The sequence below is a fragment of the Pelodiscus sinensis genome, chromosome 25, assembly GCF_052426305.1.
Source record: "Pelodiscus sinensis isolate ZL-2025 chromosome 25, ASM5242630v1, whole genome shotgun sequence".
Taxonomy (NCBI): Eukaryota; Metazoa; Chordata; order Testudines; family Trionychidae; genus Pelodiscus; species Pelodiscus sinensis.
This window is the reverse complement of record NC_143076.1, coordinates 8577109-8598321: the sequence shown is the minus strand read 5'-3', so window position 1 is coordinate 8598321 and position 21213 is coordinate 8577109. Positions and strand designations below refer to the sequence as shown.

General features: G+C 48.8%; 1 protein-coding gene across 7 annotated transcripts in view; it reads right to left on the bottom strand.

Moving 5' to 3' along the window:
* The window catches only part of FEZ1 (fasciculation and elongation protein zeta 1), a 72707-nt gene extending 52438 nt beyond the window's left edge, over window positions 1-20269 (bottom strand). For 2 of the 7 annotated variants that reach the window (XM_006122298.3, XM_075909461.2), the window contains exons 1-3: window positions 19685-20142; window positions 11539-11892; window positions 6305-6404 (exon numbers count right to left, since the gene is read on the bottom strand). In XM_006122298.3, the coding sequence (XP_006122360.3) occupies window positions 6305-6404; window positions 11539-11892; window positions 19685-19905 (675 nt within the window). In that variant the 5' untranslated portion in view covers window positions 19906-20142. Of the gene's footprint in view, window positions 1-6304; window positions 6405-11534; window positions 11893-18571; window positions 18593-19684 lie in introns of those variants that run through there. The other 5 variants (XM_089773266.1, XM_089773267.1, XM_075909460.2 and 2 more) reach the window with 5 other exon arrangements.
* Between the last annotated feature and the right edge of the window lie 944 nt (window positions 20270-21213).

Here is a 21213-nt window from a genome sequence, read left to right as displayed (position 1 = left end):
GGCGGAGACTAGAGCTTCAGGCCCAGCACGACAGGGGGACGGAGCTCCTCAGAGAGCAGCTAGACAGGTTTAGTGGTACAAGCACCACGCTGGGTGCCAGTCTCGTGGGGAGCTCTGTGACCCAACCCATCACACCCCCGTCCCTCCGGGGGAAAGGTGAACTCTGCAGATGCTCCTCTGAACTGTGGGCCTGAATGGATCATAAACAGCAACTGAGTGGGGTGCAGCGAAGGGATGGGCATGTTAATGGGACTTTCAATTACTGGCCCTAAAACCTTACGGGACGAGACGCTGCCCAAGTTACTTGGCGCTTGGCCTTTTGCTCAAGGTTTATGTTTACGACCCTGCTTGGGGGGTTCCCAATGTAACGCTGGTCCTTCTGAGAGCAGGGTCTTTGCTGCTCCCTGACTCGGTGCTTGCGAAAGGGACGTGCTACCCCTCAGAGGAGCCTCCGGGGCATCTGCACGGGGCCCAGGTCACTGGACGGGCGCTCAAGTCAGCGTGGTGGCGTATTGTCAAGGAGGAACTCGTACATACTGGGCCTGGCCCTTGTGGCTGCCTGCTCTGCCTGGCACAAGGGTCACAGCATGAAGCACAAAAGCTCTTCCTGCCGAGGCCAGGAGAACACGCCAGGCTGCGGTTCAGGTGCATTGATTCAGGGCTCCCGCGTGCCGACGAGCTCACGGAGCGATGCCGTGGCGTGGCACATTCAGCTCTCAGCACTGGCATTCCAGTGAGGCGGCGGCGCCAAAAGAAAGCCGACGGCCAGTTGGGGTTAAAAGCTCCATTCTCGCTGTTGCAATGTTTATTCCCACTCACGTTTCTATCAAGCCCAGGCCCAGCCTTGGGGCAAACGGTGCCCTGCGTGGCCTGTATTGGGGTGCCTTGGAGTTCCGTTCCAAGCAGCAGGCATAAGTACAGTTTGATTCCTGTACTTGGGAGGGGAGCTAGAGGCAGCGAGTGGCCGGGGTGTATATCAGAATGCAGGCAGAGCTCAGCTAGCAGCTGTGCATGGGCCCCCCTCCTAGCCCTGCCCAAGAGGAAGTAGCTCAGGGCTGTGCACGGGCAGGCGGGTAGCTGAGGGATCCAGGAGGAGGCGGCTAAGGGCTGTGCCCTGCCTGTCTTGGGGAGGCGGTGGCAGGAGAGCGGAGGAGGCTCGCATGTGCTGTGCCCCAATCAGAGAACAGACGCTGACTAACCCAGCAATCCAAGGAGGCGCTTCAGTTGGGTTAGAATCATAGAATACTAGGACTGGAAGGGACCTCGAGAGGTCATCGAGTCCAGTCCCCTGCCCTCATGGCAGGACCCAGTACTGTCTAGACCATCCCTGATAGACATTTATCTAACCTGCTCTTAAATATCTCCAGAGATGGGGATTCCACAACCTCCCTGGGCAATTTATTCCAGTGTTTCACCACCCTGACAGTTAGGAACTTTTTCCTAATGTCCAACCTAAAACTCCCTTGCTGCAGTTTAAGCCCATTGCTCCTTGTTCTATCCTCAGAGGCCAAGATGAACAAGTTTTCTCCCTCCTCCTTATGACACCTTTTTAGATACCTGAAAACGGCTATCATGTCCCCCCTCAGTCTTCTCTTTTCTAAACTAAACAAACCCAATTCCTTCAGCCTTCCCTCATAGGTCATATTCTCTAGACCGTTAACCATTCTCGTTGCTCTTCTCTGGACCCTCTCCAATTTCTCCACATCTTTCTTGAAATGTGGTGCCCAGAACTGGACACAATACTTCAACTGAGGCCTAACCAGTGCAGAGTAGAGCGGAAGAATGACTTCTCGTGTCTTGCTCACAACACATCTGTTAATGCAGCCCAGAATCAGGTTTGCTTTCTTTGCAACAGCATCAAACTGCTGACTCATATTCAACTTGTGGTCCACTATAACCCCTAGATCCCTTTCTGCCGTACTCCTTCCCAGACAGTCGCTTCCCATTAGAGGCAGATGACCATTTTGCAGGGCCCAGGGCAGCCCAATTTCACGGGGCTCCCCTTTGCCATGGCGCATGAAGCGCAGGGCCCGGGGTGGCTGCCCCGCTCGCCCTGCCCTATATCCACCCCTGCTTCCCATTCTGTATGTATGAAACTGATTGTTCCTTCCTAAGTGGAGCACTTTGCATTTGTCTTTATTAAACTTCATCCTATTTACCTCAGACCATTTCTCCAATTTGTCCAGGTCATTTTGAATTATGACCCTATCCTCCAGAGCAGTCGCAACCCCTCCCAGCTTGGTATCATCTGCATACTTAATAAGCGTACTTTCTATGCCAATATATAAATCGTTGATAAAGTTATTGAACAGACCCTTGCGGAACCCCACTTGTTATGTCTTTCCAGCAGGATTGTGAACCGTTAATAACTACTCTCGGAGTACAATTATCCAGCCAGTTATGCCCCCACACCTTATAGTAGCCCCATCTAAGCTGTATTTACCTAGTTTATTGATAAGACTATCATGTGAGACCATATCAAACGCCTTACTGAAGTCTAAGTATACCATATCCATCGCTTCTCCCTTATCCACAAGATTTGTTATCCTATTAGAGAAAGCTATCAGATTGGTTTGACATGATTTGTTCTTTACAAATCCATGCTGGCTGTTCCCTATCACCTTGCCACTTTCTAAGGGCTCGTCTACACTGGCCCCTTTTCCGGAAGGGGCATGTAAATTTCATGAGTCGTAGTAGGGAAATGCGCGGGGGATTTAAATATCCCCCGCGGCATTTAAATAAAAATGTCCGCCGCTTTTTTCCGGCTTTTAAAAAAGCCGGAAAAGAGCGTCTACACTGGCCCCGATCCTCCGGAAAAAGTGCCCTTTTCCGGAGGATCTTATTCCTACTTTGAAGTAGGAATAAGATCCTCCAGAAAAGGGCACTTTTTCCAGAGGATCGGGGCCAGTGTAGACGCTCTTTTCCGGCTTTTTTAAAAGCCGGAAAAAAGCGGCGGACATTTTTATTTAAATGCCGCGGGGGATATTTAAATTCCTTCAAAGTAGGAATAAGATCCTCCGGAAAAGGGCACTTTTTCCGGAGGATCGGGGCCAGTGTAGACGCTCTTTTCCGGCTTTTTTAAAAGCCGGAAAAAAGCGGCGGACATTTTTATTTAAATGCCGCGGGGGATATTTAAATCCCCCGCGCATTTCCCTACTACGACTCATGAAATTTACATGCCCTTTCCGGAAAAGGGGCCAGTGTAGACGTAGCCTAAGTGTTTACAGATGATTTCCTTAATTACTTGCTCCATTATCTTCCCTGGCACAGAAGTTAAACTAACTGGTCTGTAGTTTCCTGGGTTGTTCTTATTTCCCTTTTTATAGATGGGCACTATATTTGCCCTTTTCCAGTCCTCTGGAATCTCTCCTGTCTCCCATGATTTTCCAAAGATGACAGCTAGAGGCTCAGATACCTCCTCTATCAGCTGCTGGAGTATTCTAGGATGCATTTCATCAGGCCCTGGTGACTTGCAGGCATTTAACTTTTCTAGGTGATTTTTAACTTGTTCTTTTTTTATTTTACCTTTTAAAACTACCCCCTTCCCACTAGCATTCACTATGTTCGGAATTCCTACAGACTTCTCAGTGAAGACCGAAACAAAGAAGTCATTGAGCATCTCTGCCATTTCCAAGTTTCCTGTTACAATTTCTCCCTCCTCACTGACCAGTGGGCCTACCCTCTCCTTGGTCTTCCTCTTGCTTCTAATGTATTTATTAAAAGTCTTCTTGTTTCCCTTTATTCCCGTAGCTAGTTTGAGCTCATTCTGTGCCTTTGCCTTTCTAATCTTGCCTCTGCATTCCTGTGCTGTTTGCCTATATTCATCCTTTGTAATTTGTCCTACTTTCCATTTTTATATGACTCCTTTTTTATTTTTAGATCATGCAAGATCTTGTGCTTAAGCCAAGGCGGTCTTTTGCCATATTTTCTATCTTTCTGACACATCGGAATAGCTTGCTTTTGGGACCTTAACAATGTCCCTTTGAAAAACTGCCAACTCTCCTCAGTTGCTTTTCCCCTCAGTCTCAATTCCCATGGGACCTTACCTATCAGCTCTCTGAACTTACCAAAATCCGCCTTCCTGAAATCCATTGTCTCTATTTTGCTGAAATTCTGTATTCTGTATTGGTTTACGGTATTCTGAGCTAAACGTTTCCCCCCTCCCCCCCCCCCCCGACCTGCCATCAGGGGAGACAGGCTTCCCCTTGTAGGCCTCCTCCTCATGCACAATCACACAGAGCTAGCGGCTTCCTCATCTCCAGGGCTGGAGGATGGCCCCTGCCTCGTGATCGGGCTCTGCAGAGGGTCTGTGGCGCACCTGAGTCCGAAGAAGGGCTGATCCCCTCGCCCCCAGCCCTGACGAGCAACTAGTCCATCCCTGGCTCGTCCGTCCCTGCCTCAGCCTCCCGCTGCCCCTCCCTGCCTCCAGAGGAAGCCGAGCCGGCCCCCCCACGGGCTGGACCAAGGCTGGGTTTGGAGACGGCACAGGGAATGGGAGGGAAGCTGGCAAGCCAGCCCCATGTTGGAGTGACAGACAGGTGGGGGCCACTCAGGGATAGGGCCCTGCTGCCCCCACCAGCACCTCCGGGTGACTTCTGCTAAGGAGTCTTCATAGGAGGATGGTCCCAGAGGCCTCCCTCCGCTAACATGGGAGCCCCTCTCCCGCCCCGGCGTGCCAGGAAGCTCCTTCGGCTGCCCGATCACTCAGGCCCTGCCAATCTCGCAACATGGGTCATGGCCTGTGACCTAACCTCTCCCTGCTCCTGGGAACGCCGCGTCGGGGGGGCTCCTAGCTCCCACGGGCAGTAGAGGGAAGGGACTGGCCCTCCCCTGCAGACGGCTCTGGCAGCGGGCGGGGGCCCAGACCTCCCCCAGGGGCCTTCCGCTGCTGCAGGACGCTGTTTGGGACTGGCCAGCAGCATGAGAGGGCCGGAGGGGGGGGGGGAGGACTGTGTCAGGGAGGAGGCAGCTCTTGCCCCTCCCAAGCTGGGCAGGACTAGCAGCAAGCAGCCCCTGGCTGAGTGATCCCAGCAGCAGAGGGAAGATCAGACCCCCCCACACCTCTTGGAACCTCCTGCGGTTGCAGGACGCTCTGCGGTTGCTGCCTTCAGAGTCCAGTGAGGGTGGCAATCCCCTGGCAACCCCCAGTCTCCCGTTGGGCCGGGACCCCACGGTTCCAACACCCTGAGATTTCACGTGGAAACAACTGAAAATGTGAAATTTACCAAATTTTAAATCCCGTGTCTGTGAAACTGGCCAGGAGGGAGGGTGAATTTGGTAGGGCCCTGGGCCACCTTGAGCTGGTGTAAGATCTGGGGTCACATGCCCCTGGAAAGGCAAGAGAGTGCGCAGTTACCCGTCTCTCTCTCTTCCCCTCCCCTCCCCACAGGCACGTTTCCTTCTCCTTCTCTTCCGCCCTCCTCATTTCTAGCCCCCTCCCAACTCCTCCGTTAGCCGCACACAGCCTGGCTGCTGAGGGCTAACTTTCCCAACTCTCTGTGGTTGTCAGAAGTCCACCCAACCCCCTTTCCTCTAACCCTACCCACTGATGCACTGAAAAATCCAATCCAAGTGGGCACCCTTCGCCTGTCTGTCGTGGGCTCAGAACGATGCTATGGCAAACCCTTCTTAGAAACGTGCCCTTTCTGCCTGGCCCACCCTTGTCAATCTCCTTGAAGTTTTCCATTCCCGGAACATTTTGATGTTTTAGTTTCAGGTTCTAATTCGAAACAGAAAGAAACGTTGGAATGTATCGTGGAGATAAAACTGCATTTCTGGCCAGCTCTAGAAACAAGCAAACACACCAGCCCCACGGCCACCCGGACCTTTCGGAAGCCTGAGCCAGCGGACTCCCTGCAGGGCTGTGTGCTGTGCCGTAGAAATCACCAATCACTATCTGCACTGTGCAGAAGGCGGGTACCGGCTCCTCATCGTTCTAACTGTGTCATGGTGGAAGGTGGTACGGACACCCGCAGCGTCACTCTCAAACAAACAGCAGCCGCGCTGGCCAGGCTCCCATTACGTACATATGAGGCTCTTTCATTTGTAGTGCCCCAGAACACATGCTTGTCAGTCATCAAGGGATGGTGACCTCAGTTCATGCAGTTGACAAGAGATCTGTTCCAAGCTCTGACGGAGGCGCCAATCTAACATTCTGTTATTCCTATTTCTCAGAGCTGCTGCTAGACATCAGCTCATCTTGCGCACTTATGTTCTTTCTTTGTCAAGCTGCAAATAGGGACCCAGAACTTGTTGGGGGTTTTTTTTTTAGCAAGTAATACAAAAAATAGAGTCTAGAAAGTACCTCCGAGTCAGAAATATTGCCATTCAGCACCTCGATGCTGGGGTCCCTCCAGTCCTCGGTGATGGATGGGATGTAATTGTCTGTTAGAGCACCCCAGACCCTGAAAGTAGAGAGAACTTGTTAACAGCAGTCAGGCAGGGCCAGCTAAAGGAAAGCCGGATGCACCTAGAAAAAGCATCGTGTCCATGTGCCCTGTACAAAAATAGCCCTGAAATAGTGTTCGTATATTTTAAAGCCAGAAAGGACAATTATGATCATTCAGTCTGACCACACAAGCCAAAGAACCTCAGCCAATAATTCCCGCATCAAGCCCATAACTTCTGTTTGACCTATTGCCTAGCTTGCAACAGATACCCAGTATTGGTTGGAAAGCTTAAGAGACTGACCAAACCAATTGTTGAATATCTTTGCTATTAAAAAAAATGGTGTGATTTCTAGTCTGAATTTGTCTAGCTTCCGCTTCCAACCGCTGGACATTTTTCTGCCTTTGTCTGCGATTATAAGGAGCCCTCTGCTCTCAGAAATCTCTTCTACTCATAAATACTTATAGACTGTGATCCAGTCACCTCTAATCCTTCTCTTGGACAGACTAAACAGGCTGATGTTCTTCAGTCTCTCGCTACAACACAGGTTTTCCAGATCTCAGGTTATTCTTATAACTCTTTTCTGAACCCTTTCCAATTTTACAACATCAAAAAGGGAGAACCATAAAGGAAATGGAAATATCAGGGCACAATCTATTATATTCTCGGTGACTGAACAAGATGTTAAACAAATCAAAGATGCAAAACAAATCTATGAGTCAGCTATAAATCATCATGATCTTCTTGCAAATATTAATACAATATTTACTGACACTGGAAAGGGGAGTAAAAGGCATTGACTCAGGGTTTGTCTAGACTACATGGCTCCGTCAACGGAGAAATGAGGCTTACAGGATTTGACGACAAAGGTTTCTGGGGTCAGCTGATCCCTGTCTAGACTACTGCACTGTACTGACAATCAGGTGATCGGCACAGCACGGCGGCCATTTTGATGTAAAGAGCCATGTAGTCTAGATACACCCTCAGGTTTATACCATTTCTCTGGGGAATGTTTCGAATCCATGCTATATAAGAAAAGTAATACAGATCTGTGAAAACAGATAAAAGTTCTCCTTGGTTTGAAACTTTCACTCTGTGTTTGTCACCAACTGAAAGGCTTTGTCTATACTTCCGGTTTTTGCCGGCAGAGAGTATGCAAATGAAGCACTGATTAGCATTTTGTCATGCTTCATTTGCATAATCTATTCAAGCCATTTTTGCGCAAGGGATTTTGGCACAAAAACAAGCAGTGTGGATGCTTCCTTTTTGTGCAAAAACCCCTTTTTGTGCAAGATCCAAATGCCTCCCACTCTTCAGATAGAGATGCTTATACTTAGATATGGCTTAACTAATGTATAGATTTTATGGATCATGTGAGTTATCTTTGGAAAGGTTATGATTTACTGGATAGGATTATCATATGTGCATGCACCTATCATTTCTGTATCTGAAATTAGGAATATGGAATAGATATCCATTTAAAAAGTGCTTGCACCTAGGGAAACAGCCACCAGGCAGCAGGTTAATCAGCCCGGATGGTCCAGTAGGAAGGACAATAGCATTCTAAAGATACTAATCTCTCATCTTCCTGAGATGCTTCCTAGGATACTGCTTTGATACTGCAGGATCATGTCACCTGGCAGAGAATGCCATCTTGATCTGCTAGACTTTTTCCACTGTAAGGGGATGGATGGTTAAACTAGGAAACAAAGCAGTCCTGCCACAAATACAATCTATTTATGCCAGGGGGATGAGTTAATCTGGGGATTTCTTCCCTGTGTTGCCTCTCAAAAAAGAAGGCTGCTGAAAAACACCTGAAAAAAGAAAGTAACTATGATGAGCCTTGGGGTTGAACCCAGATGAAAAAGATGTAACCGGTGAAAATGACAGCTGGAGATTTCACCTGCACTCAGTGCATTTTACCTTCAAGAAATTCTGTGGCCTGATTAAAACAACATTTAGGGCCAGAAATCATTATCTGGAGCCAGTATTCTTTCGTGTGTTGTGCTTGGTTCGTGTGTTTTGTTGCATTTGCTCAGCAATTAGCTTTGTTCTGCTTGCCATCCCTTATAATCACTTAAATCTACCTTTGGCAGGGAATAAACGTGTGTTTTGTTTTCTAAAACCCAATTTTATTGTGCAATTCATAATGGCAATGGGGGGAACCAAAAGCACTGAGGCAGGGGGTGAATTTCATGAGCTTTTGTTGCATAGATCTCTATACATCACCAGACAAAATAATGTTGGGTTCACACTCAGGCAATCCTCTAGCTGAGGCTTCCCACGCAGAGCTGATTGCAGACCCACAGCCGGATGTGTTCCGATCTGCAGGTGCGCAACAGCAAAGCAAAGGGAGGAACCCTGGGCTGGTGGAATGGACGGGCTCAGTGATGGATCCCAATACATCGAGTGCATTTATAGAAATCATTGTCAAAATGCTCCTTCAAAGTCTCCCTGACCTGAATAGAGCCCTGGCAAGCCCTTCTCCCCCTCCCGAATAGCACCCTGGCGAGCCCCGCTCCCCGACCCAAACAGCCCCCTGGCGAGCCCCGTTCCCCGACCCGAACAGCACCCTGGCGAGCCCCACTCTCCCTCTCGAATAGCTCCCTGGCGAGCCCCACTCTCCCTCCCGAATAGCCCCCTGGCGAGCCCCACTCTCCCTCCCGAATAGCCCCCTGGCGAGCCCCGCTCCCCGACGTGAACAGCACCCTGGTGAGCCCTTCTCCCTGATCTGGTATCTGGTAGCTCAAAATCAGCAGCCAGTTGATCAGCCATAGTGCTCCGCCCCAGGAACGTTTCCCGCTTCGTGTCACGGCTGTTCTGCACTGCACGGCAGGCTGCAATGACCACAGGAATAGTCTCCTCACTGAAATCTAACCTGCCGAAAAGGCTGGGCCAGGGACCCTTTAATCAGTGGTCATTTGGCAGCTGCTGAGCCTGTCGCTGAAGCACTTCTTGATGCTGTCTAGTTTTCCAGCGTAAGGCTTCATACACCGCACAGGGCCCATCGGGACCATGGCAGGCAATTCCACGCACCCCACTGGAATCTTCTGGTCTTGAAAGAAAGACCCAGTGTGCAGCTTTCTACACAGTCCAGGGTTCCTAAAAATACACGAACCTGTACCTCCCTGAGCATCCTGCACTGAGACCAGCCCTGGCGATTTCCTAGTGCAATGGGGAGGTAGCTCTTTTGGTTGATGAACTCTGTCCCGTGATGGTCTGGGGCCAAAATTGGAGTATGTGGTTCATTTATTGCCGCACTGCAATTCAGGGATCCCACTGCCCGGAACCACCTCCTGCACATTGCCGAGAGTCAGAGTCCTTCACGGCCTTGCACACGTGCATCACCACCACCCCCCTAGTGAAATTTCCAAAGCCAAAGTGATTCACAGCTGAGTGGTATCAGTCTAGAGCGGCCAGCTACCACATGGCAATCAGCACCAGCTTTCCAACAGTGAGGCCAGCTCTCGTTCTGGTGTCCTTTGGGGATGTAAAATCCCATTGAATTAGTTAACCCGGTAAGTTTACCCAGTTAACTGATTAAACAGGGGGAGCAGCAAGACTGGGCTGGAGAGGCCCCTGTGCCATAAGCAGGGGCTGCTCCGGTCTGGCTGCTTCCAGCTCTGGGGAGGACCGTGGGCTGGGGACCATTCCCAGGTAACGGTTAACCATTACCGCATACGCATCACCCATTAAGAGTGATGCTTATTGGGTAACCGATTAACTGGTTACCTCTCACATCCCTAGTGCCCTTGTGCTGCAACGCGGGGGCAAGCGCCGCACGGTTTCAGGAGGGTCGATCTGCACATCCACGAGTTCTGCAGCTACTGCTCATTATCCCATAGATGCATCATCATGAGAGTCCCCCATTCAGTGCCTGTTTCCTGGTCCAGCATACGCAGCTGCTCTGTGAATACCCACAGAGACCTTGAATTGCTTTTTCCCCCTCATGAAATACTGCAGGACCAGCTGCTTTAGGGTCATAACGCTCATAACCAGCTCAGCAGTTCAGGAGCCAGACTTTCAGGCAGGGCTGGCGGGTGCAGTTTACAAGGGCTGTGAAAAATGGCATGAAGCAAAGTCCATGAGAGGAGAGGACAGAAAGAACTGCATCATGAGATAGCAAACAGCTAATGCATCACAACCCAGCCCCACAGCAACCAGGAGCAGGGGGGCTTGCTACACAATGGGAGAGCTCCCCACAATAGACCCCTCTCTCTTTGCTCAGGCAAGAGCGCCAACTATAGGCGTGCTCTGCTGGATGTGCACAATTAACGTCATTAAAGCAGTTTACGATCAACAACGTACCGTATGAATTCGCTGTGATGCAGAAAATGGCCTTAGTCTCACTGGTAACATAGAGGCCTCGATGTTATCACTTTGGGAGTACAGACAGTGCAATTTTTTTCAACATAAAACATTAAAAATGGCCTTTTTCCAAAGAAAACATTTTTTCAAAAAACGATTCACTTATTCAACTGTTTTCGTTTTTTGCAAACAGTTTCATGACTTCTTTACCCATTGTTTTTATCAAAGTTTATCAAAATCATATATCAAAATAGTAATCTCATGTTTTTGACAAAAAAATATTTAAAAATCCAATGAAAATTTTGAAAAACTGAAAATAGATCTACTGGAAATCCTATTTTCATGTAGTTCTTATTTTTCCTTTTTTGGCCAGGTTTATGAGGACTCACTGCATTAAAAGAAATTAAAGCCTCCTTGGCTATGGCTAGACTGCCCCCGCTTGTGCAAGAGAATGTGCAAATGAGGTGAAGCAGCGACTATCACTGTATTTCATTTGCATACTTAATGAGCTGCCATTTTGTGCAAGAGGCTTTTGCGCAAAAAGGAGCCATCTGCACGGCTCCTTTTTGCACTAACCCCCCCCCTTGTGCAAGAGCCGTTCTTCCTGAAAAAAGTGGCAGAATAGCTCTTGCGCAAGGGGGGGGTTGTGCAAAAAGGAGCCATGTAGACGGCTCCCTTCTGTGCAAAAACCCCTTGCGCAAAAATGGCGGCTCATTAAGTATGCAAATTAGGCACAATAATATTCACCGCTTCATCTCATTTGCATATTCTCTTGTGCAAGAGGGGGCAGTCTAGACAGAGCCCTGGGGTTAAATGTATTATTAGACTTTCTAGTCTACTTACTCCTCATCCTGAAAATTCTCTTCCTCCTCTTGGATCTGGAGGTGATTTTTTACAGGAGCAAGGTTCTCGGTTTTGGCATTGTAATTCCGGAAGCAGACATTCAGCTTTTCATCAAATTCATTCACCAAGTCTTCCATGGATTTGAAGCTGATAATCTCAGAAGAGAAGTTCTCAAGCTCAGAAAAGGAGGGGTCTTCCAGATGGTGGGGAGATGAGCCATAAAAACAATGGGACTTTTCTTCTCGGTCATCAGTGTAGCAGGGTCTCAGATCCTCAAACTCCTCATCCAGACTCACCAGAGGGGCCTCCATCTTAGACACCTGAAGTGAAATAGTATTCTTCAAGTGGGATAATCTGGAACAGAAAGGACACTCGGAGTCAGTAACAACGGCTAGTAAGCGGCACACATACACTTTTGGTTTCAGCAGGACTCAGTGCATTACTGTGGAAAGAGTAGCCCTGCTGATACTGAAGGTCTCATCAAAACTTTCATTGCAAACTGTTGGGAGTTGCTCACTGCTTTCTGAATGCTGCACGTTGGCCTGGCAGTTTCTGTATCTGCTGTCAGACAGAGATTAATTATTTCTGGGAAGTTGAGCAAAATCAGTTCAGGCCATTTTTTACTGTAGAAAGATTAACGATTACTTTAAGTAAATTGTAACACACGCTAATCACACCACTCAAAAAGAACTGAATTTCGTCTAAAGATCGAACCTCTAAAAACTGGGACTCTGTGCTCCGGCAACAAGAATGGTCTGGCGTGTTGTTCCCAGGTGACAGAGCCCCAGTGACCAGGAGTCAAGTGGCAGTGGGTGGTGTGACGGCGCGTTGGGGGTCCCCCGTCTCCTGCACCCCGAAATGGCACAAACAGACTCCACCAGCCAGTGGAATTGAGGGTGGTTTATTGCTCCTCCAGGATACAGCATAGCACAGATGTAATCTGGTTACAGGAACTGGGGCTAAGAGGCCTCAGTGCTCCCCTTGAGATAGGGGAGTCCCAGCCCCCCTCCCCAGCTCCTTCTCCCCTGCTTTCCAGACAGGAACTAACTCTACCTCTCCCAGCCCTGCCCCCAGCCAGGGCAGCATTCCACCTCCCTTTGTTTCTCCCCATGGGGGGTAGGCTGGTTCAACCGGTATGGTACCTTTGCATAATAAGGTTGTCCCTGATGGGTCTTGCTCCAGACAGCAGAGGTCACCACAGCCCAGCAAGTACCCCCACTACGTCACAGGTGGGGACTACACGTGGCCAGGGCAATCGATACCATTTTGCTGCAACTCTGGGAAAGGTGGATGCCCTGGTGAAGGGCTTTGCCTCGATGGGGTTCCCTAACTGCGGTGGGGCGACAGGCAGAACACACATGCCCATCTTGGCACCCGACTGCCTTTCCAAGGACTTCATAAACCGTAAGGGCACTTCTCCGTGGTGCTGCAGGCGCTAGGGGACCACAAGGGCTGTTCCATCAATATCAACGTGGGAGGTGCATGACGTGCATCATTAGGACTCCGACCTTCCCAGAGACGGCAACTGGAACTCTCGTCCCAGGCCGGAAAATGAGAATCGGAGAGGTGGAAACGCCAAAAATCATCCTTTGCACCCCAGCCTACCCCGTGCTCCCGTGGCCCATGACACCGTAGATGGTCAACCTGACCGCAGCAAGGAGCAGTTCAACTACAGGCTGAACAAGTGCAGAGTGGGGGTTGAATGTGCATTTGGGTGATTCAGGGGAAGGGTTGGGAGTCTGCTGACTAGATGAGAAGTCAGTGAATGTAACATTCCCATGGCGGTGGCAGCCTGTGGTGTGGTCCATGCTATCTGTGAGAGCAAGGGGCAGGGTGGAGGGCCGAGACAGAGGGCAGCCAGACACCACAACAATACGGAGAGCACAGCACCGGGCAGTGCAAATCAGAGAGGCTTTGAAACAAAGTTTTATGAATAGTCAGTTTTGAGAATCATGCACGTTGCTCTCAACAAGGTGCCCCTGCATTCAGTTTGTTTGCCTGTAACCCCACCCCAACCCTGCCGTAGGAGAAAGAAAGAGCCGGAAGCATGGGCCAGGTGCTTGACTTGCAAACCAAAAAATGTCTGTTAATGTTTTTCTTTGATTAAAAAAAGAAAATTGTAATTAATTAAGGAAAACCTCAGAAGGTAAATGTCATATTAACAAAGTGTTAATTTTTATAAATTTATTTGAATTTGTTTAAATATAATTATAAGAATGCCATAGTTAAATGGTTAAAAAATAACAATTTATACATGAAGCTAATCAAACTATTACAACAGGCTTCCAACTTTATTTCCCAACACAGTCAAGGGTCAGAAAACAGAAATATCCTCAAAGTACTTGCATCAACGTACATTTAAATTTCATGCTGGTTTTATCACCTGTATTTAAAAATGCATTCTGATCTATTTTTTATTCTCTTAAACTCTCTTAAAACAAATTGTTTGTGCTAATGTTCTAAACAGTTAACAAAACTAAAATTGATATCACAAGCAATTATCTAAAAAGCTTTGTAAAAATATGCTACTATCTCTCCTGCTAAAACAGAGTGCTCAAAATGAAAAATTAATACACCTTCTCACAACAGTCTGTAAGCATCTATTTTAGCAGTTAAATATTAGATTTAGTATTCAATATTAGTAATGTATTTTAAATGTAAATAAATGTCTATTCAACATTGCAAAGTTATAGCCTGTACTGTAAAAAATGTGTTCCCATAACAGGGTAACCAACCTGAATTAATCTGTATATTACATTTTGGATTACTAAAAACAAAACAAAACAAAAAAAGTAAAACAAACACATATAACAAAAATGTTTCATCTGTTAACTAATTTAAGCTTTTTAAGGTTGCATCCTACAATCCAAAAACACCAAAAAAAATCATCTCACCACAAAAACACCTAAAAATAATGATATACAGGAAAACAATGACCAATTATTTAAAAAACTGTTTTATAAATTAAAAAAACCACCAATCAGATGCACCTCAATCTACCATATATGACCATTTAAATTGCCAATCAGTAGTACTGTTGTATCACTGAATTATTGCTGTATTGTATCATTTATGTACACCATTTACAACATGTATAACACTGCTAAACTGTTTAAACATCACAAAGATAAAAAACAAACAGCCAACAACCACCACCAAAATGGTAAACAGAAAGTTGCCTAGTAACTATACATTAAATAGACAAAATCATTGTTAGCATAAGTCACAATTTAAAGTCAGTAACACTGTATCCTAACTCAGGCAAATGTTAATCAAAACAATCTTGTTCAATGTCTAAGAACCAATGCTAAATCCTAACATCTAATAAATTGGTTACTGCCCATTCAGTAGGTTATCTCAAAAAAACAGCATCCATTAAAAACAGCTGGCTCTGTCAACTACTGGAGTAGCACAAAGTAGCATTACCAATAAAACAAAAAAGCCAGCTATCCCTGTTTACTGGCCAAAAAAAGCTTATACCAAAAAGCAACAACCAGCAGTAAGGTGTAAACTATAGAATAAACAAATGGTACTGTATAGTAACCAATTAAAAAGCAATTGTATATACAAATGAGGCCTTTAATGTCACCACTCCACACTTCTGTTTTACTTCTCCTACACGTAGTTTTGTAAAACGCACCGTAACAATGCTGAAAACTATGGTTGCCAGGTGTCCAGTTTTGAACTGGACAGTCCAGTATTTGAGCTTTCTGTTCGGAAAACAAATTGAGAAAATATAAATGAGAAAATATAAATGTCTGATATTTTCTAAATAAGATGTAACGTAGATTGCAATGTAATGTCAAGTGTGTCCGGTATTTTGGTTGAAACCATCTGGCAACCCTATGCAAAACACTCAGCCTATAACCAACAATGGTAACTGTAACAGCCCTAATACAAGTGTGTTCCTATTGTGGCACTAAATTTAAAACGGCCAGGCTATCACATATTAAAAAAACATAATTATGCTTAAATGTAAGGTGGTGTCATAAATACATCTATCTGTATGTCCACATACACTACATCCATATTCTCCATATATATTCCTTATCTGGCAGTGCGTCAAGGTTCAGCCATTAAAATTCATTCCTCAACCAATGTCCCGTGCCTAACATTCCTAGGCCCAGCATAAAAACTTAACACAATTAACAAATACAATCTGTCCATCGGTCATACAAAAAATGTGCAAACTAAGGAACAGATGGGGATTCAAATAATCAAGAATAGAGGAGGATAGTGTAATTAATGCAAATCAACCTGTATTGATGGAATATTCATCCTGTCTCATATCCTGATATCTTTTTTTATGAGATTATAAACGTGGTCGATAAAGGCAGCAATTTACTTAGACATCTGTAAAGCATTGCACATGGTACTGCATGACATTTTGATTAAAAACGAGGATATCAATTGATATGGCACACAACCTGGGACTGTGGCACTGCTGCGGCCCCTTAAATTATTATCCGGATTGTCTCTTACATTGTCTTAGTGGCGACAAGCAGCGAACCCCGCCAGGTGCTGTTACCACACAGGACAACCACATGTGGTTCTCCACACCCAACAAGATGTACGATTGCTCCCCAAGCCCCTCACAAATCACACAAGGCACCAGCCAAATTCCCCCCTCCACCAGCTGGTGCCTCCTGAATACCCCGCCTGCTATGCTCCAGACTCTTTATTGAGTAATGCAAGTTCATTAATTGATTCACCACTTTAACAATGGAAAGCTCACTGGTACGCAGACACATCAAAATACAGGTATCGATTACAAAAATGTATTTAAGTGATTATAAGTGATAGGCAAAAAGTCACAGTAGTCACCCTCCCCCATGCAAAAAAAGATAAGCATGCAGTCTAAATTCCCAACCCAATTAGACTAAGCAACACCTGAACTAAGCACGGTTTTGTAACCCACTGGATGCTGCAGGTTGGTTAGTCTTTCATGGCCTCGGGTCACAAAGGAAACCCTCTGCACCCTGCCCCAGATCACAATCCCCTCCCAGACTGCACCCCTTCTTACAGCCCTCCGCCAGGTCACAGCCCCTGCTTCACTCAAACTCCCTCCCAGACCCCCTCCTGCACTCCAAGTCCCTACCCTGAGCTCCTTTCTGCACCCATCCTCCATGCCAGACCCTGCACCTCCTCCATTAACATCATGGGAGAGTGCAGCCCTTGACTAAGTTCTTGTTGTGCCCCCCCCCATCAAAAATTATTGCCCACCCCTATTCTAAGTGAAGCCTCCAGCACATATGGGGCTGTTGGCCTGATGCGATTATTCCAATGGGCAAGGATTCCTATGCTTTTCTAAGGCAATTCCTAGTTCTCTGCATCGGACAATTCTCACATGAAGGAACTAGAAAGACTCATTTTAACAATTTTTGGAATAAATGTATTTTTCATAAAAGGGGAAACTAACACAGCGGCGCCAGAGCCTGACATCACGCAGGCAGCGCTCGTTACACCAGCTTTTATCATGCCACTGCCGCACCTGACCTACCCTCTCCAGCTGCTCCAGCCCTGGACCCACAGCAGTTCTGTCAGCGTACCCTGCTTACGTCTCCTTCCTACCCATCATTTCATGTATCCGACACCCACCAATAGGGGACCCTAATCCCATCCGTACCAGTCCCCATCTGCAGCTCTTACATCACCCTTTGCACGGCTTACACCCTCTGCGTGTGCTTCTTCCAGCACTCAGGAGGCGCTGGCAGGAACGGGGGAGCAGGAGTGGTGGGAGCATGCAGAGAGGACCATTATATCTTATGGGAGGAAATTCCCTCGTATCCATCATTTTGGTATCTGTCTCCCTTTTCAAGACTGCAACCCCAATGTGTACATGAGACTTCCTGTCCTTTCACTGCCTTGCATCTCTGCCAACACACCATGGGGAAATCCACTTGTCTCCTGCACAATAAGGTCACAAAGCATAACACCACTTCACTGGTCTTTCTGCCCCTTGGTTCTGAATTTCCCCCTTATTTATCCTAAACCCTGCTCTTTAAGAGTCCACTCCAACAGCAAGCATGCCCTCCAATTTAGCATCTCGGCAGGCAGGTGAACAAGAGCAGAAATTCCGACACTCTGCTTCACTGCGGAGCAAATCTCAAGTTCCATTTTTGCCAAACGTGACATGACAGAAGCAATAGAAAATGGAGAACAGAAAGACGCGGAAGCTCAAGAGAAAATGTCCCATAAATGAGCATCATGTAAAGATTCTGAGGCCAGAAAGAACCGCTATAATCATCCAGGCTGCCCTCCTGCCGACTACACTGCCCCTGAAATGGCTCCTGTTTGAACTAGATCTTGTTTGGAAATCTAATCTTGATTTTGAAATTGCCAGAGATGGAGAATCCCCCAGAACCGCAGGTAATCGACCCCTCTGCCATCTCCATCGGCTTCTGGATTTACACCAACCTTCCCACACCGGTCAGCTCAGGGCTCCTTTCTCCTCCGCTCGCCCTCGCCTCTCTGGTTAACAGAATCCCCCCCCAGCCACAACTGTGCTCGACTTTCATTAGCTCGCTCCTGGTTTCAAACTCCCACCACGATCTCCATGGTATGCCTTCCTTGCAGAGCCAGTGCCCGCTGAGTCATCCCACTCCAGAAAGGGGGAGGGGGGGTACCCTGGGCAAACAGCCTCCCTCCAGCATCAGATCCTGCACACTGATGGTGCTCAGAGAGAAAGGAGAGAGGTGGAAGGAGTGTCCCTGTCACTTTGCTGTTGGCTTTCAGAGCTCCACCAACAGCACTTCCTCTGCCTCCCTGTTCGGCAAGCAGAGAACCCGGCACCATGTTGTTCTCTTTGTAATGAGCACGTCAGGGCTTCTCAGGGACTGCACTAGTGATGTCAGGTCACCTTGTTTTAAGTGCCGGGCAGCAATACTGCATCCCGCCCCTCAAAAACACACCCTCTCCATCCCTGGGGACATGCCCCCCCCCATTACAGCCAAACCATCCGCAGGCTCCACGCACAACACCCACCTCCCGTATGCTCACACACACTAACAAGTTCCCCTCCCTGCACACCTACCCCCATCTCCTCTCCTCTCTCCTCCACATGCACTCGCTCTTGTCTCTCTGAACAGCCACTCCCACACACATCCAACACCAGCCCACATGCACGCACACACACAGGCCTCTACCTCACTGCAGACACAGCCCCCTCCGTGTGCACTTGCCAGCTCCCAGAAAGCCTTGTTGCTGCACAACAAAGCCTCCTCCCCCACCCCAGGCACACTGACATCTGCTCCCCCCTCCCCCCATGTTCCACATACACCCTGGATTCTCAGCCGTCATACAGCTATGAAATCCCTCTGCACCATCCGCCTTACACCGATCCCCAGGCCCCCTCTCGCAGCATTCTCAGCACAGCCCCCCTGCCCCTCCTCAGCATCAAGGCCTGCAACCCACCATTCCCTGCACATGCCTTGGACCAGGGAATACGCCGCGTCCTCGCACACCCGCACAGCCTCCCTCTGGATAGACACACAGCCCCTGTAAACACACAGCCTGTTCTGGGTACACACACACACACAGAGCCTGTTCTGGGTACACACACACACACACACACACACACACACACACACACACACACACACACACACACACCCTGTTCCACACACACAGACCCTGTAAACACACAGCCTGTTCTGGGTACACACAGAGCCTGTTCTGGGTACACACACACACACAGAGACCCTGTTCCACACACACACACAGCCCCTGTAAACACACAGCCTGTTCTGTGTACACACACATCGCCCCTGTAAACACACAGCCTGTTCTGGGTATACACACACACACAAACACACACACACACACCGCCCCTGCAAACACACAGCCTGTTCTGTGTACACACACTCACACCGCCCCTGCAAACACACAGCCTATTGTGTGTACACACACTCACACCGCCCCTGCAAACACACAGCCTATTCTGTGTACACACACACACACACACACAGAGTCCCCTTACACAACACAACACAGCTCCCTGTACACACACACAAACACCCCCGTACACAACCACTGACACCCTGTGCACAAACACACCCAGCCTTTCCTGTACACACATCCATGCACACGCATCCAGTCCCGCTGGTGGGCGCGCGCACACAACACAACAACAACACAACCCCCCTACCTCGGACACAAGGGCCGTGCCAGGCACCTCTGGGCTGGCGGCCGGGGGTCCCGGGCAGCCGCGCACCGGCTGCGGGCGGCGGGGCTCGGGCTCAGCTCCGCATCGCCGGCTGGAGGAGGCGCCGCGGGCTCGGCAGCCGCTGCCTGGCTGCGCGGAGACGGGGCTGGTCCGGGCCGGCGGCCGCCTCTCTGCAGCGAGCGCTGCGCGCCCGGCCCCCTCATCAATATGCCGCAGCTGCGCGCAGCCGGGCGGGCGCGCGGCTCGGTCCCCGGGGCCTGGGGGCACCCTGGGGCCTCGGGGCGGGGGGAGCGGGGCTCTGGCCTGAGCGCAAAGCCTGGGGGGCGACGCAGGCTCCCGGCGGGCCGGGGCCCGGGGCTGGCTGGGCGGGGAATCGCGTCACAAATGGAAGAGTCTTTCCAAGGCCAGCCTGGGAGAAAGGAAAGTCAGAGCCCAGGGCCCCTCCTGGCAAAGGGGGGGGGGGGGTCTCACAGCAGCAGCCCCCTCTGCTGTCTGCCTGTCCGGACACGCTGCTCTGAGCCAGGGGTTCAGTTCAGTGACCCCGCAGAAGAAACTGCTCCCTCGTCTGCAGGCTGTCTCCCTCTGAGGCCCTGCACGTCCCCCCGCGGGGATCTTCTCCCCCCAGGACACCAGTCACTCTAGCCAATTCAACATGGGTTCTTCTGCCGAGGAGAGGCAATTTCTGGTCCGTGTCACAGCTCTCGGACACAGACTAAAGGCAGGGGAATGCCGGAGGCGTGCTAAGGTGGAGAATGGAAAACGATCTGTTCCGGATTCTTTTTGTTCATGATCTAAAAAAAGCTTTTTATTGGGGCTGTCAATTGATCTGCCTTAAGACCTGTGATCAATGCAAGGAAGGAGGCATGGAGCCGGGGTCAGCTGGGGACTCCAGCTGATCCCAGGCTCCCATGATGCTGCCCCTTGGAAACATCACTGATGCATTTCCAAGGGGCAGCTGCACTGAGCCTGGGGTCAGCTGGAGTCCCCAGCTGACCCTGGCTGGGTGCAGCACCGTCTCTTGGAAAGGCGTCCTGGGTGATCTTTTTAATTGCTTGACAACCCTACTTTTTATTGCCCTTCATTCTGTTGGCCAGAGATTTCTCTTAGTCTCTTGGCTTCCCTTACCAATTTTCTGCAATTCCTAAAAAAGAAATTGATTTCAGCCCCTCCCCCTGAAACAACTTTTTTCCAGGTTCTCAGACAAAAAAAATCATCTTAAATCTTAATTAAAAATTGCAAGAGGCTCAGAGGCCTCAGTAAAATCCCCAGAGCCTTTGGTCTATTGCCTCTGAAAAGCTCCCGAGCTTCAAAAATCCCCAAACCCATCACAAAAGTACTGCAGCCTCCAAAAATTAAAAATATCCCCAAAGCCTTGACCTATTTCTCTGTTGCCAGAAAAGCTGCATGGGTGGGGGACTGCTCCTGGGAAACCCACTAACCAGTTAACTGGTTACCCATTCACATCCCTAGTCCACACGAGAGGTTTAGTAAACTAAAGGGGGTCAGTTAGC